Below are 13,448 nucleotides of genomic sequence, written 5' to 3'. Positions count from 1 at the left end.
TAAATCGTCCAAGTATTTGATATTGAAATCGATGCTGCCGGGTCGATATCGGCGGTAAGTCATGAAATATTCAAACAGTTTCCTAGCTTCGTACCGAGAAATTTACCTTCGGCTCGCTCGCGGTAACGTATTAGTTGTAGAAGATATCGTAACCAGATCGGAAGAGAAAAAAAATTGTTCAGCGACAGCGTACTCGGGTACCATATGCGTTACTGAATTTCGTTGACGCGGCAACTTCTGACGCGGATTTAAACGTCCCTTGTGATTCAAGATAGTATTTTCATAACTATACAGAATATTATTCTCATATCATTACGCGTGTTCAGATGTTGGCTAAATTTCACGAACACACCGGCAAGTTGTGGTGGGGACGGTCAGGAATGCTACCTGAATCGGAATGAGGGAGTCATCTCGCTGACCGTCGTAAAAGCAACAGGTACACTCGACGATTCACCCGCGGCAGCGAAGAAGCTTTCCCAGACTCGATTCATCCCCGCTTGCGGCGGATCAATTAGATCGGTCTCAACAAAATCACGTATACCATAACGTACATTTTGCACGCGGATTTGATTGAGATGGAGACCTTGCAAATTTGGACGAGAAAATTGTATGTGAAAAGCTTGACACTCGGATTGGGTAGTACTGCAGGGCTGATTTGTCTCTACGGGAGCGGTCACGGACTTGTTGCTACCACGTTTACCGTTCTAGGCTTCGGTAAGTTTTCACAATAGCATCTTCCCTCATCTTCCCAAGTATTTCGTCCGTTGAATTTACGTCGGCTTTTATTACGCAAGTGATAGTCGACATTCCGACAATTTAAGTTTGCTACCTGAGTCGTTTCATTTTCCACGACCCTCTCCAACACCTGATTCACTTGGTTTTTATTTTTACCTCGCGATTTAGGAACTGCATATATCCGTTGGAGGAATGCGACGCGTTTACCGATTCACTCGAAGCACGCGGTGATCGTAACAGGATGCGACTCGGGACTTGGATACAGCTTGGCTCTGCACTGTCGCGCCCTGGATGCAACGGTAATCGCTGGTGTCTTACAGCCCGACGGCCTGGGTGCTCGGGATCTGATACGAAATGGGATCAACGTCATTCCCTTGGACATAACCAGGAGCGAGAGTATCGCCCAATTTGGTACCGAAGCTCGGGAGCTGATGGCTCAGGAGACGCTTGGTAAGTGTTTCACGAATTCACATTAAACACAAGGCAGACCTTGTAATGCTAGCCGTGGAGGTGTCGAGGCATCGAAAGATTCGCAAATGCGCTTCGCAGATCTTCGCGCGCTCGTGAACAACGCCGGGATGATGATTTTCGGCGAATTCGAATGGCAGACTGAGGAGCAAATGCGACGCCAGGTCGAAGTAAATCTCCTCGGAACGATGGGAATCACCAAGGAGCTTATGCCGGTCGTCAGGTCAAAGAGGAGCAGAATCATCGTCGTCACGAGTCACTGTTCGAGCCAGCCTTTGCCCGGCGTTGCGACGTACGCCGCGACGAAAGCCGGTCTCTCGGCTTGGACGACGGCACTCAGGCTCGAAGTTTCCAAGTATGGAGTCGAGGTTGTCTGTTTTGTGCCAGGTAAGCACGTTTTCGTACGTCGATCGCAATCCACCTTCAAATTCAACCATCCGCATGTAATAATTTCCCACAATTTCAGGATCATTCACCAAGGATAGTAATCTACTGTCGAGACAGACCAAACACTTCGCGGACATGGCAAATGCGATGAAGCCTGAAGCGAGAAACTTCTACGGTAGCTACTTCACGAGGTACCGCCGGTATCTTTCCGAAATGTCGCGAGAGATTGCGCCGCATAAGATAGAGGATCCCCTGCTTTATCAGGCCTTTGACGGCGCTTTAATGGACGTCTATCCTCGCAGCGTCTACAAGTATGCGAATAATTCTTGTACCGCTTGTACGCCGTTGTCGCGGTGATAATGTCTTCTGGCAATCTGGCTGTTTCAGATGTGAACCGTGGAGATACACGTTCTATCACCTACTATTCAGTACTACACCCACGTTCGTTCGCGATTGGTTAGTGGAGAAATTCGTTTCGATGCCGAGATGGAATCCTTCTATGAAAGAGGCAGAAGAGGATGCAATGATACCGGAACTTCAGAACCTCAAATCTTATGAGTCCGATCATATGCCAGACGATGAAACGGTTCCTAGTTCTGTAAAATCTAGTCCGGAAGATGCGTCAACGCACAAAAATGATTCGAATACCTTTACCAAGAGGAACAACTTATCACGGTGATGCTACCAGCTACTGTACTTTAAGCCGTCGTTTTTACGATCACATTAATCTCTTCTTCATAATCCCGATACAGTGATAACTCTGCGTGGTGTATACTCTCGAAAAAAATTTGTAATGTTAAATTATACCTAATACACAGTTTGTCTACCCAAGAGTTTAATAATTATACATGCATTTGTAATGGATTATGGCTTCACTAGATACGTTTGTCGTTTTTCACCCTGCCCAACTATATTTTTGATCCTTATCCGATCTTTGATCATCTGATTAGTTGTTGTCGCGTTTAAAGTTATCGTAAGACCACAAAAGCCACTTGTGCAGACATTTAGGGAACATCAACTTCACACTTGACTCCATGTTCTTTATTAATTCTTCTTCCTTCTATATATAGGTAAGAATCAGTTGGAATAACTCTACATAAGAATATCACGAAGGTTATTTGTTCTCTATATTGAGGCAAGACATAATTTACGATATTAGTATGGGTGAAAAAACATACCTATGGTGATTAGTGCTTCTTTGTCACGCCATGGGCGAGGCGGGGCATTAATTGCCACATTGTCAATGACGGATCGCCAGTCTTTCATGATTGGCAAATCATTGCAGTTTCCACAAAGACATTTCGGATGTGTGCAATCCTCTTTCTGTAGTGTGGTTGTATCATGCTCTTGGAGTTCCCGACGCTCTTGGGCTCGCATTTCGTTCCTTTCTGCTGCGCTCAAAAATAACTCGGGAAAGTATTTTCGCAAGGAAAATCCTCGAGGTGAAATGTCGACGTAGTTGTCACTTGTTGGGAACAGTCCTTCCATGGGTCTTCCTGTATAAATAATGCGATATTGATGTATTAGAGGTATTTAGATTAATTTTATTCTTCTTATAAATAGGAGAACAAATTGCTGAATCGTAAATCCACCTCTGACCGGTATCCATGAATTCATGATTTCTTTCGGTGTAACCTCTTTGTTTGAAACGTTCTGCTGCTTCAAAACATATGGCGATACTTTATCTTCCGAGGACACCGAGGATGCTGACGGCACGGAACTTTGAGATTCCCCCTCATCATAGAATTCGTAAAACTCAACTACGGATCCTCCTCCAGGATCGTCAATGCTGGTTTTTCTACGCGTGTCATGGCACCTGGTACAAGTATTTTTTGATGCACGATGCGGTTTAGGTTCTGGTAAGGTGCGGTCTGCAGTTTTCTTGATTTCCATTGTTTGCTCATGATGATCATTTTTAAAAAAACAGCTGCAGGTAGGGTGATCCTGACGATCAGCCCGGTTGTTAGTGGGCTGCATTGTCGAGCGCAATTCCCCCAAAGGCCGCGTCTTGTGATTGGGAAGATGACACCATACGCAATTGAGAACATTAATCATTAATATTTAAGCAGACTTTCAACGGATACCTCCTCAGTTCGTGGTGAGAACGATGAATAATCCTCATCCCAAATACGGTCAAAGTCCGTTATCCTGCCACAGGGACCTCGTCCACCGGTATTGGTACCGGTTTCTGGAAAAATGTATTTCGTTATGTGATTAAAGAGGTTCGAAGGCCGTGAAACAATAATAATGTTATTAAAGTTAAATGTTAAATTATAAAATCTTCACAATTGATGTTGTTGGCTGCTATTGCAATTAGTCCTGCTATTGCTGAATTGTTTTGAAAAATCTCACCGATCTCGAATGGATGTCTCGTCGTCTGCGTGGATCTGCAGGGGTGCAACAGCGGATCCCTGTGTCTCATATTTGCCATTGCTCTCCATATTTCAAGCGAACGTAAGGATGATGACAATCAGTATATCGTAAATATATCGAGCTATTCGCTGTTGCGACATAATTTCGTCGGGGACGTAACGTCTATATGTTCATGATATTGTGAATTAGAAAAATAAACATAACCATTTCAATTCAAAGCAACATGCGTTGTGATAGGTTTTGTGGATTACCAACTTGCTGTATGCAGGCTTACCTACCGTTTGAATAAATAATAAATTCAAAACTTGCAGATTTTCCAGGGATCACCGAGCGGAGAATAACTTCTTCGATTCATATTTCCATAGCTTGTATGTATGTATAAAAAAAATTATATCGGTGTCGCCCTCTTGATGCGATGAAAGTAATTCTTATAAAATGATCTAGACCACCAAAAAATATTCTACACACAATTATAAACTGTCAAGTTATCGCCTTGTTGAATGCTACCCGCACTACACTGCACATACCGATAAACGCCTTATCCTACACAACTTCAGATACATAGATACTATCATGTTCTTCCTGAATTTACGTACATTATACTCCCTGTTTCCAGTAATTGTGTTTTACAGTGATATAGACCTGTTTACAAATTTTCAACTACATAATATTCCTGAAAGTTCTCTAAATTATTGTACTACATGCATTACGTTGATGTATTATTGGCTTGATTGGCACGATTGGCACCTTACGAGCAATTTACCCGCTGAAAACTGGTTACGAAAATTTGTCAGGAGTACCCGTCTTTAGATTCTTCAGTCGATGACTGACGATCTATGTTTTGTTTCTAACCTTTGACACGTCAAATTCTGGTCAAATTCCAACTCCACTTTGAAACACCTCACGGTGTAAGAATAAACCGTGAAACACCTGTTTGTTCGCATTCCCACCTTTGAGTCTCAGTAATCCAGGATAAGATAATTACTGATAGTCTATTCACTCTACTGTAGAATATAATGGGGAATCGATCCAGCCTACTTTTGCGTGAGGAGGAAATCGCACAAATTCAGGATGCAACTGGATGTAAGCCTAGTTACGCAAATTCCATAACATCTTAACTAGTAGGTTCATAAAAATTCAGTGACGACATACCTAAATGCAGACACATCAGGAACTGACAAATCTGTTCATCGATATAAGCATCCTCGTAAATTTCTTTATCAGTAACTGTTCAATTGAGAGGACTATTCGATTTACAGTTACACCAAATCAAATAGAACGACTGTACAGCAGATTCACAAGCTTGGATCGCGGGGACTGTGGGACCTTGAGTCGTGAGGACTTCCTCAGAATCCCTGAATTGGCCATTAATCCACTTGGTGACAGAATTGTGAACGCATTCTTCGAGGAGGGCGGCAGTGACAGAGTCAACTTTCTCCAATTCATGCAAGTCTTGGCCCATTTTAGGCCTATTAAAAAGAACAGTCCAAACCGTCTCAACTCTCGACAAGAAAAATTGAAATGTAAGTTCAAATGCACACAGGTAGATACTTATAATTAACATAGGTATGTTTCTGCTAATATTTTTAATTCCCTATCTTCAACTTAGAATTCTCGTAAAAACATACCTAATTCAATGCTAATTATTTAATTACAGTTGCCTTCAGAATGTACGATTTGGATAACGATGATTTAATTTCAAAGGAAGAATTACTGGCAATCTTGCATATGATGGTGGGCGCTAATATAAGGTAACAATTGCTCAGCGATGCAGTAATGGCTTACACAATGTTAACAATATCAATGAGCCGACGCATTATTTTTCATACATGTCATTGAAACAATAAATACACGATTGCAGCGAGGAACAGCTGACTAGCATCGCAGAGCGGACTATAGTTGAGGCTGATGAAAACGGTGATGGAATGATTTCGTTTGAGGAATTTGTAAAAGCATTGGAAAGGACGGATGTTGAACAAAAAATGTCTATCAGATTTCTTAGCTAAAAATTGAACCTACTAATCAAGCACAGAGTATTTTATATTAATATCTGAATATAGTCATTATTCTGTTTATTTATAAGATTGAACAAACGATTAAATTGAATTGCTTGCCTTGCAAATTGGCAAAATGCAGTTGCATAACAATGTTCTAACTAAAAATACGCCTGAGGTCTAGAATTTAGTTACAGCTAGCTACTATTTTTTTTCTGTTTGTTCAGACTGTGTAGAATATATTGAACGGTAATAAAATACACCGTAGTAACGTGTGGTTGGTGAATATGTGCGTGACTTCAAATAAGATGGAATTACATGGGCCGAAAGCAAATATCAGAATGTTATTTCGTTTGGACAGAATGAATTTTAATTAAAAAATGCGATAATCTGATACATATACAGGCACATAGGTATATAAATGTTTCGTTCTGGCCCATCATGTAGATAAAATGTGTATAGCAAGTACTTAAATAATAAATAATTTCAGGGCTCAATTTTTATGGTCGATAAGTTGAGGGGAAATTTCAGGTAGATAATTATTATCAATCAATTATTCATAACTATATAATGAATGTACATACATACAGTAATTATAACAATCTCGGGTATGTCATTTATTATTCCTAGGTCAGAATGATGAAGTTCGTGAAACCCTGTAATATTGGTATTTTGATTTAATAAAACATAGAAGGTAGTGTCGATCCTGCTTTGGAATGCTTAAGGATAAATGATTACATTATATGCGACATGTTTAGTGTTATCTATATTCAGGATTCACATGTTTCCTTTACAAATTATATTGTCGAATGAACCAAGAATAAAGCACGAAATTTCAAACTCCCTCCAGAAAGAATTCCGTTAATATCATTTATAAAGTCTATCAATTGCTATACTTACAAACCATTTAAATGATTATTAAATTATAATTTGTTTAATACAAAATAATTTGATGCCTAATCTTCCTTAGGTATAAATTCCTAATCTACGCTGTGGAGGATACGGCCAACTTTTTCAAGTGCTCCATAAATACTTGAAGACTGACGTCGTCTGTTAACACAGGTGCTCCATTTTCCTAAAATTCAAGCAATTCAGATTAAATTATTTTGAGGGGGAAATTTGATCATAGTTGAAGCAACAATATGTGGTATAATGTTTATACTGTCGAAACCTGCACCAAGCATTTATTAGGATATCATGATTTTATGTGAGAATTGTGATTATTTGTACTTCATAGTGTCCATATTTACTGATCTGCAATGAATAAGAAGTATTATTTGTACGCATACGTCCACACCGATTACATACAGCTCAAAATGATCAAAAAGTCCCTTTTCTCCGAAGCTGCAATTTTAAAGCACCCATCCCGAAAAGAAATAAAAGGAGAAGGAAGAAAGAACATAAAAAATGATAAAATGAACACACCCCATTGGGCATCGGCGTCCCCTGGATCGCAGGATTCATGGCGACATAAAAATTATCATTACAGTTACATATTGCTGGGACCTAATGCTATATTTCAGCTTAGCACATAGTGAGATGATTATGCGGCAAATGATTGTGACACATTTACAATAACGAAAACTCTATGGATTAAATTACAGATAAACTTAAACAATTGTTTGTCTTTGGCAATAGAAGTCTCCGATCAATTAGCTATTTCTGATGATTCTTCCACACAGATGAAAAATTACATTAAGCAACGAGGGATATCGATATGATTGATACTCATTAATCGCAAAAGATTCAATTTGAAATTCGCATAAGAATACAAAAATCTTTAGGTATTGATAGTTGTCAGAAGTACTTACCGCTCCATAGGCATACATATTATTGTGAGTTTGGCTCGGATTGACTTTACTGAGAAGAAACCTTGCTTGGGAACCTCCTTGTTCAGTATCGATATACCGAGGAGCTGGGAATCTCCCAGCCAGAATTTCTGCTGCGTCGTCTACAGGGGCTGCCAGTAGCTGACGAAAGTTTTCATATTCCGGTTGATCTTGGTATTTCAGTTGACGCCACTGAGCTATCCTCTAGTCATAAGAATGTTAACGGATTTAAGGGAGCCCTGAGTTGGTCCATGAGTCATGTGAAAGAATGATTTGAATGTAATGCGTCATTGTTTAACGAGAAAAAAAAAAAAAAAAAAAAAAATCCAAGATGTTCCGAAATTAGTTTGTTTCCTTATTGAGTTCGAGGAGATAAATGTACTCACCTCTCCATGGAAAATAAGGATCTGGAAGAAAGTGTCCATGAGCAGGATTCTGTCCGGTTGGATCGACGATGTGTCTAATAGGACAGGTTCTGGGGGACCTCCAAACCCGTAGCTGTACAAGATTGGCTGTACCATGATGAGAGAATTTGTCAGGTCTTCTCTCATAAGCATGTGCCTAAGTACAATAAAGAAATTGCGAGGTGTTTAAGATTATTTTTTGGTTAGTAGGTACTCGGAGCAAATTGAAACGACTTGTATCTTCACCTATAGAAACTGGTCTCATCCGGGGAGTTGTTAAAAACTTGAAGAAACTGAGATCTTCTGAGATGATACATGAATTGCGGGTACAGCGAAAAGTTCTCTGCCAATCTAAAACTGTTTGGATCATCCTTCGCATACTCTCCAAACTTTTGACACTGAAAATGACAGAGATTCCACCTTTACAGTGCTGTTTGTAGAGAAAATACCCCTGAAAATTCAGTGAAATTGTAATCACATACGAGTCTAATGAGCATCCTATCCACCCATCTAAGAACATCCGGTCCATCGTCTGTCTCAGCTCTAAACACAGCAAGCCGAGACATGAGAACTGCCGCAGCCTCTTGATCAAAGCCTGCACTGACGTGATGCAATGATGTAGACGCGTCCGCCCAGCTATAGATGAAACAATCGAATTGTTTGGAATCTCATGTTCAGAATAAGCTTAATCATTTGCTGTGTGAAATGTGTAAAAAAAAAAAAATGAACTAACTTTCTGGCAATAGTAGTGACCCTGATTCTCCTTTGTCCACTACTGTGTTGATACTGCGTGATGAACTGGATGCACCCTCTTCCGCCCTGGGGTATGGGTGCGGCGTGTTGATTAACAACTTCAAAGAATAAAGCTGTCGTAGTGGAAGGGTTGAGTGAACAAAACTTCCACTGGCAAGTACCACCTAAACCAACTTCTTGTTCACCGACGCTAGGACCTTTGACATTGAGCGATACACACGGACCAATTGCTCCGGATACTTTGATTTCTCTTGACGTTTTTACCTCCAGTGTTGCATTAAATGCCATTTTCAAATCTCCTTTTGGATCCTTGGCAAAAACACGTTGGAACGTTTGTTTGAAGAGTGAAGAATTGAAAGAATCTCCCATAACCATGTGTCCTCCCGTTGAATTACAACATTGTCTCATTTCTAGTAGTCCGGTCTGGTCCAGAGCACAAGAGTATATATCGATTATGTGACCGTTTGCAGCTGCACGTGCAGCTAAGCTGTCGTAGTGCTTCGTTGCTTTCTTCATGTACTTAGCATTGTCTTTGTGGATGTCATGATGGGATCGAATCGGCTGACGCAAATCGTCGGTGACAACTTGACCTGGACCTTGACTGCACAATCCGCCCACGAACAACATGATCCTGTGTAAATGGAATATGATGCACCGATGATATATTTAATGCAAAATTCACACCAACACACTCATGACAAAAGTGCTGATAAAAAATTTTATGTGCAAAGAAGCCATTTGAGCAATCACTGCATACCAAATAGTGGGATCGGCTTTCCTTTTCCCACCACTCCGAAATTCCCAACGAATACCAATCACAATAAATTATTACTACAAAACTATCGAGAACAACCAAGTCTTCAGGGTTTTTGACCCTGGTTCATACCAGTTTATTAATTGGACACAAGTCATCGCAGTAAATAATTTTACACTCACCTCCCACCGGTATTGGCGTAACTTGCTTCTAGCAGCCCGGTTGCAACAGCTAGAGCAACGCCAGTTGATCTTAGGGGTCGCTTTCCAGGACCTACAGGCCACGGATCTTTCTGTAACTCTCCTAGCAAATCCGTCAAGCTCATATCGCATTTCTGGACAGGCTGAAGAAATCTATTGGCTGGAGAAAGGGGTTGACCACCAGGTACTCTTTGCGGATTTGGATTTTGCCCTGGGACTGGTCTTCCGATACCTGGAAAATTGCCACAAGTAAAGGAATTGCTTTTTAAAAAAGCTCAACCAAGCAAAAAATCTGATTTACCTACCCAACATATCCTGGACCTGTTTCGGTTGGAGATCCTTGGTCCCCCGGAATACATAACTTTTACTGCACCCCTCGCAGCCCAGCTCGTGAACTTGAACCATTTTTCCAAAGGTGATCAAGCCGATCAGCGCATTAGGTGGAAGGAGCGAAAGTGACATCTGCAGCGAATCCTTCAGAGCACCCAGTTCTTCTTCGTCGAGACACGTATCCACAACAAGCAAGAATATCGGTGGCAGACACTGCGCTCTGGTAATGGTATACTCGATGGTAGAAAACATCGGTATCAACTCAGCAGGCTGATGCTGTTCCGAAATGGCTGCATACTGTGGAGGGAAGGGGTTTCTCTGGAAGCAGAAGTTGCAGACCCAGAGCTTGGCACGGTAATCTACCTGGCAAAGTGGATTCAAAATCGCCCTGCACGTCGATCTTGTGCACAGTACTGGATCGTACTGAATAGGCGGAAGGTCTGGGCGCTCTTTTATCGGCTGGTACAGTGTCCCCAATGGAACCACAAGACGTGTAGCTTCGATTCGAGACGACGGCCATACGTTCCACGTGAACCTTACTCCGTCCCGATCTTCGTTTTGTTGAATAAATTCTTCATACGTCGTCATATCGTTCTGGGATTTATCTCAGTCTGAGCAAAGACCTATAACGAAGGCACGCAAGAGAATCAGAAGCCGGGAAGGTGATACCTTGAAGCCAGTCGACAAGATTGGATTCAGGTGAAGCGGGGGCATTAAATATGTAGTATACTTGCAGGATAAGGAAATAAGGCTTCTTCAATAAATTTTCACGTATTTTACGGAGATTTTGGATCGTTTCACCAAATACGGAGACACTTGATTGAGAATATGAAGGCAAAATTCGTGCGAGTAGTCCGTACGTTTTAGGTTATGATATAAAATTCACCTGACAGCTGCCAATTTTGAGAATACAATGGAATCTTGTCAGGAACAATCTTACGAAACGGTTTCGAGAGTATCCTCGGGGCTGGTTAATACATTGTTTTATTAAAAATGAGGAAACACTAGTAACGATGCTGGAAGCTCGCACACCCGTCAGTTGAGGCCACGTCACTTTGAAGAACGCGTACGCAGGCAAACTCTCGGCGGATCGATCGTTTTCACGTTGAAACTAAAATTTTAGCCTTCGAAGGTTGGCCGTCCGATTGCTCCGTCGTACAACTGCATTCGCCTACGTTCATCGGTCTCGTTGATGACTTCGTGATTTCGTGTTTGCCTGGTTTGTCAGTTGCCGAGATAAATGGTTCGTACCTAACGTTTGTTTAATTTTCAAAGGTCTCAACGCAAACCCGAAATCCCGTCTCTCAATAAACTAGTTAATTCCACCTCTGCTTCGTTATATTTTTCGCATTTTTACTAAAATTTCGGTCAATAAAATAGAGATGATGTTTTGGAGGTTGGCTTTGACGCAGAGTTGTGGGAAATACTTCTAATCCTGTTCCTAATCCTTGGTCCTATACTATTCATGTGACCGGGCTATTAAACCAGGTGTCTTTTTTCTCTATAACCTAAAAACTAGGGTCAGAATCAGTCGGGAACGGGAGGTACGGGAGGGGACAAGAAGGATGACAAAGACAAGAAGAAGAAGTACGAGCCGCCAATTCCTACGCGTGTAGGAAAGAAGAAGCGACGCACCAAGGGACCGGACGCTGCGACAAAATTACCCCAAGTCACGCCCCACACCAGGTGTCGCCTGAAGCTCTTGAAGTATGAAAGAATCAAGGATTACTTGTTGATGGAGGAAGAGTTCATTAGAAATCAGGAGCGACTTAAGCCGCAGGAAGAGAAGAACGAAGAGGAGAGATCCAAGGTGGACGATCTTAGGGGAACACCGATGTCGGTCGGGACATTGGAGGAAATAATTGACGACAATCACGCCATTGTTTCTACCTCTGTGGGGTCCGAACATTACGTGTCGATTTTGTCATTTGTGGACAAGGATCAGCTGGAGCCAGGATGCTCTGTGTTACTGAATCACAAGGTGCACGCCGTTGTTGGCGTCCTTGGCGACGACACGGATCCGATGGTAACAGTGATGAAGCTCGAGAAAGCTCCGCAAGAAACATATGCTGATATTGGAGGTGAGCTTTGGTAGTTTCCAAGCGACTCATGTATCCTCTTAGAAACATCCACTGACATCATATTTCTTGCCCAGGTTTGGATACACAAATTCAGGAAATCAAAGAGTCTGTCGAGTTGCCCCTCACTCATCCGGAATATTACGAAGAGATGGGCATCAAGCCCCCTAAGGGTGTTATACTGTACGGTTTACCAGGAACGGGCAAAACTCTTTTGGCCAAAGCAGTGGCCAATCAGACCTCTGCGACTTTTCTGCGTGTTGTTGGTTCTGAATTGATTCAAAAGTATCTGGGGGACGGCCCGAAACTTGTCAGAGAGCTATTCAGGGTAGCCGAGGAACATGCTCCTTCTATCGTATTCATAGACGAAATTGACGCTGTTGGTACTAAACGATACGACAGCAATAGCGGAGGCGAAAGGGAAATCCAGCGTACCATGCTGGAGCTACTAAACCAACTTGACGGTGAGTAAATGATCGATTTGTTTCTGTATTTACACACAGTCTGAAAAATAACGATTGGTCCTTCAAGTGCTTGATGGTGTGCTGGTGTTTTTCCACGTCTCAGCTCCATGTGCAAAAATCGCTAATGTGAATCGATTATAAATGAACAGGTTTCGACAGCCGTGGAGATGTCAAAGTAGTAATGGCAACTAATAGAATCGAAACTTTGGATCCGGCACTAATTCGACCCGGACGTATCGACAGAAAAATCGAGTTCCCCCTGCCAGATGAAAAAACCAAGAGGAGAATCTTTAGCATTCATACAAGTAGAATGACATTGGCCCCAGATGTGAACCTTGCAGATCTCATCATGGCTAAAGACGATCTATCTGGAGCTGACATAAAGGTGATTATTTTGCAATAAAATTACTCTATTTATAAATAAAAATGGAAAGTTACAGTCAACTTTTTTCACAGGCAATTTGTACCGAAGCTGGTCTCATGGCTTTACGAGAGCGCCGTATGAAGGTAACTAGCGACGACTTTAAGAAATCCAAGGAGAGTGTGTTGTACCGCAAGAAGGAAGGATCGCCCGAAGGATTATATTTATAATTTAATTTTTCGCGTTCACATGTATTTTTTATCAGTCGTAATAATACGAAATTCGAATAAATAAATTTTCTTTAACTCAGCCAACATT

The 13,448-nt window shown here is 41.6% G+C and overlaps 5 protein-coding genes across 8 annotated transcripts; 3 read left to right on the top strand and 2 right to left on the bottom strand.

Annotated features, from left to right (window-relative positions):
- Positions 1–428: 428 nt before the first annotated feature.
- LOC124413882 (retinol dehydrogenase 7) lies at positions 429–2,452 on the top strand. The gene is made up of 5 exons (XM_046894672.1): positions 429–714; positions 904–1,185; positions 1,285–1,590; positions 1,670–1,901; positions 1,978–2,452. The coding sequence occupies exons 1-5, from the start codon at positions 576–578 to the stop codon at positions 2,267–2,269; spliced, it is 1,251 nt and encodes a 416-aa protein (XP_046750628.1). The 5' UTR covers positions 429–575; the 3' UTR covers positions 2,270–2,452.
- Positions 2,453–2,745: 293 nt separating this feature from the next.
- LOC124414249 lies at positions 2,746–4,795 on the bottom strand. 3 transcript variants are annotated; one of them, XM_046895241.1, is made up of 5 exons: positions 4,727–4,795; positions 3,943–4,125; positions 3,675–3,778; positions 3,183–3,597; positions 2,746–3,086 (listed from the first exon to the last, which is right to left on the bottom strand). In XM_046895241.1, the coding sequence occupies exons 2-5, from the start codon at positions 4,019–4,021 to the stop codon at positions 2,746–2,748; spliced, it is 939 nt and encodes a 312-aa protein (XP_046751197.1). In that variant the 5' UTR covers positions 4,022–4,125; positions 4,727–4,795. The 3 variants fall into 3 exon arrangements, with proteins under 3 accessions (XP_046751197.1, XP_046751196.1, XP_046751195.1); XM_046895240.1 differs by lacking the exon at positions 4,727–4,795 and adding an exon at positions 4,242–4,362 and having other exon boundaries at positions 3,183–3,778; XM_046895239.1 differs by lacking the exon at positions 3,943–4,125 and having other exon boundaries at positions 3,183–3,778; positions 4,727–4,791.
- A 109-nt stretch (positions 4,796–4,904) lies between these two features.
- On the top strand, positions 4,905–6,038 carry LOC124414250 (calcineurin B homologous protein 1). The gene is made up of 4 exons (XM_046895242.1): positions 4,905–5,046; positions 5,223–5,486; positions 5,621–5,714; positions 5,825–6,038. Exons 1-4 carry the CDS (start codon positions 4,980–4,982, stop codon positions 5,967–5,969), a joined length of 570 nt encoding a protein of 189 aa, XP_046751198.1. The 5' UTR covers positions 4,905–4,979; the 3' UTR covers positions 5,970–6,038.
- Positions 6,039–6,438: 400 nt separating this feature from the next.
- On the bottom strand, positions 6,439–11,295 carry LOC124414247 (protein transport protein Sec23A). Of its 2 annotated transcripts, XM_046895236.1 has the most exons (10): positions 11,114–11,295; positions 10,203–10,850; positions 9,880–10,129; positions 8,924–9,574; positions 8,673–8,826; positions 8,437–8,588; positions 8,173–8,347; positions 7,769–7,990; positions 7,383–7,403; positions 6,439–7,032 (listed from the first exon to the last, which is right to left on the bottom strand). In XM_046895236.1, exons 2-10 carry the CDS (start codon positions 10,813–10,815, stop codon positions 6,943–6,945), a joined length of 2,328 nt encoding a protein of 775 aa, XP_046751192.1. In that variant the 5' UTR covers positions 10,816–10,850; positions 11,114–11,295; the 3' UTR covers positions 6,439–6,942. The 2 variants fall into 2 exon arrangements, with proteins under 2 accessions (XP_046751192.1, XP_046751193.1); XM_046895237.1 differs by lacking the exon at positions 7,383–7,403.
- Positions 11,296–11,320: 25 nt separating this feature from the next.
- Positions 11,321–13,439, top strand: LOC124414248 (26S proteasome regulatory subunit 4). The gene is made up of 5 exons (XM_046895238.1): positions 11,321–11,470; positions 11,747–12,308; positions 12,383–12,769; positions 12,919–13,154; positions 13,226–13,439. The coding sequence occupies exons 1-5, from the start codon at positions 11,468–11,470 to the stop codon at positions 13,358–13,360; spliced, it is 1,323 nt and encodes a 440-aa protein (XP_046751194.1). The 5' UTR covers positions 11,321–11,467; the 3' UTR covers positions 13,361–13,439.
- The last annotated feature ends 9 nt before the right edge of the window (positions 13,440–13,448 follow it).

The sequence above is a fragment of the Diprion similis genome, chromosome 13 (assembly GCF_021155765.1).
Source record: "Diprion similis isolate iyDipSimi1 chromosome 13, iyDipSimi1.1, whole genome shotgun sequence".
Taxonomy (NCBI): domain Eukaryota; kingdom Metazoa; phylum Arthropoda; class Insecta; order Hymenoptera; family Diprionidae; genus Diprion; species Diprion similis.
This window is presented reverse-complemented; position numbering and strand designations above follow the sequence as displayed.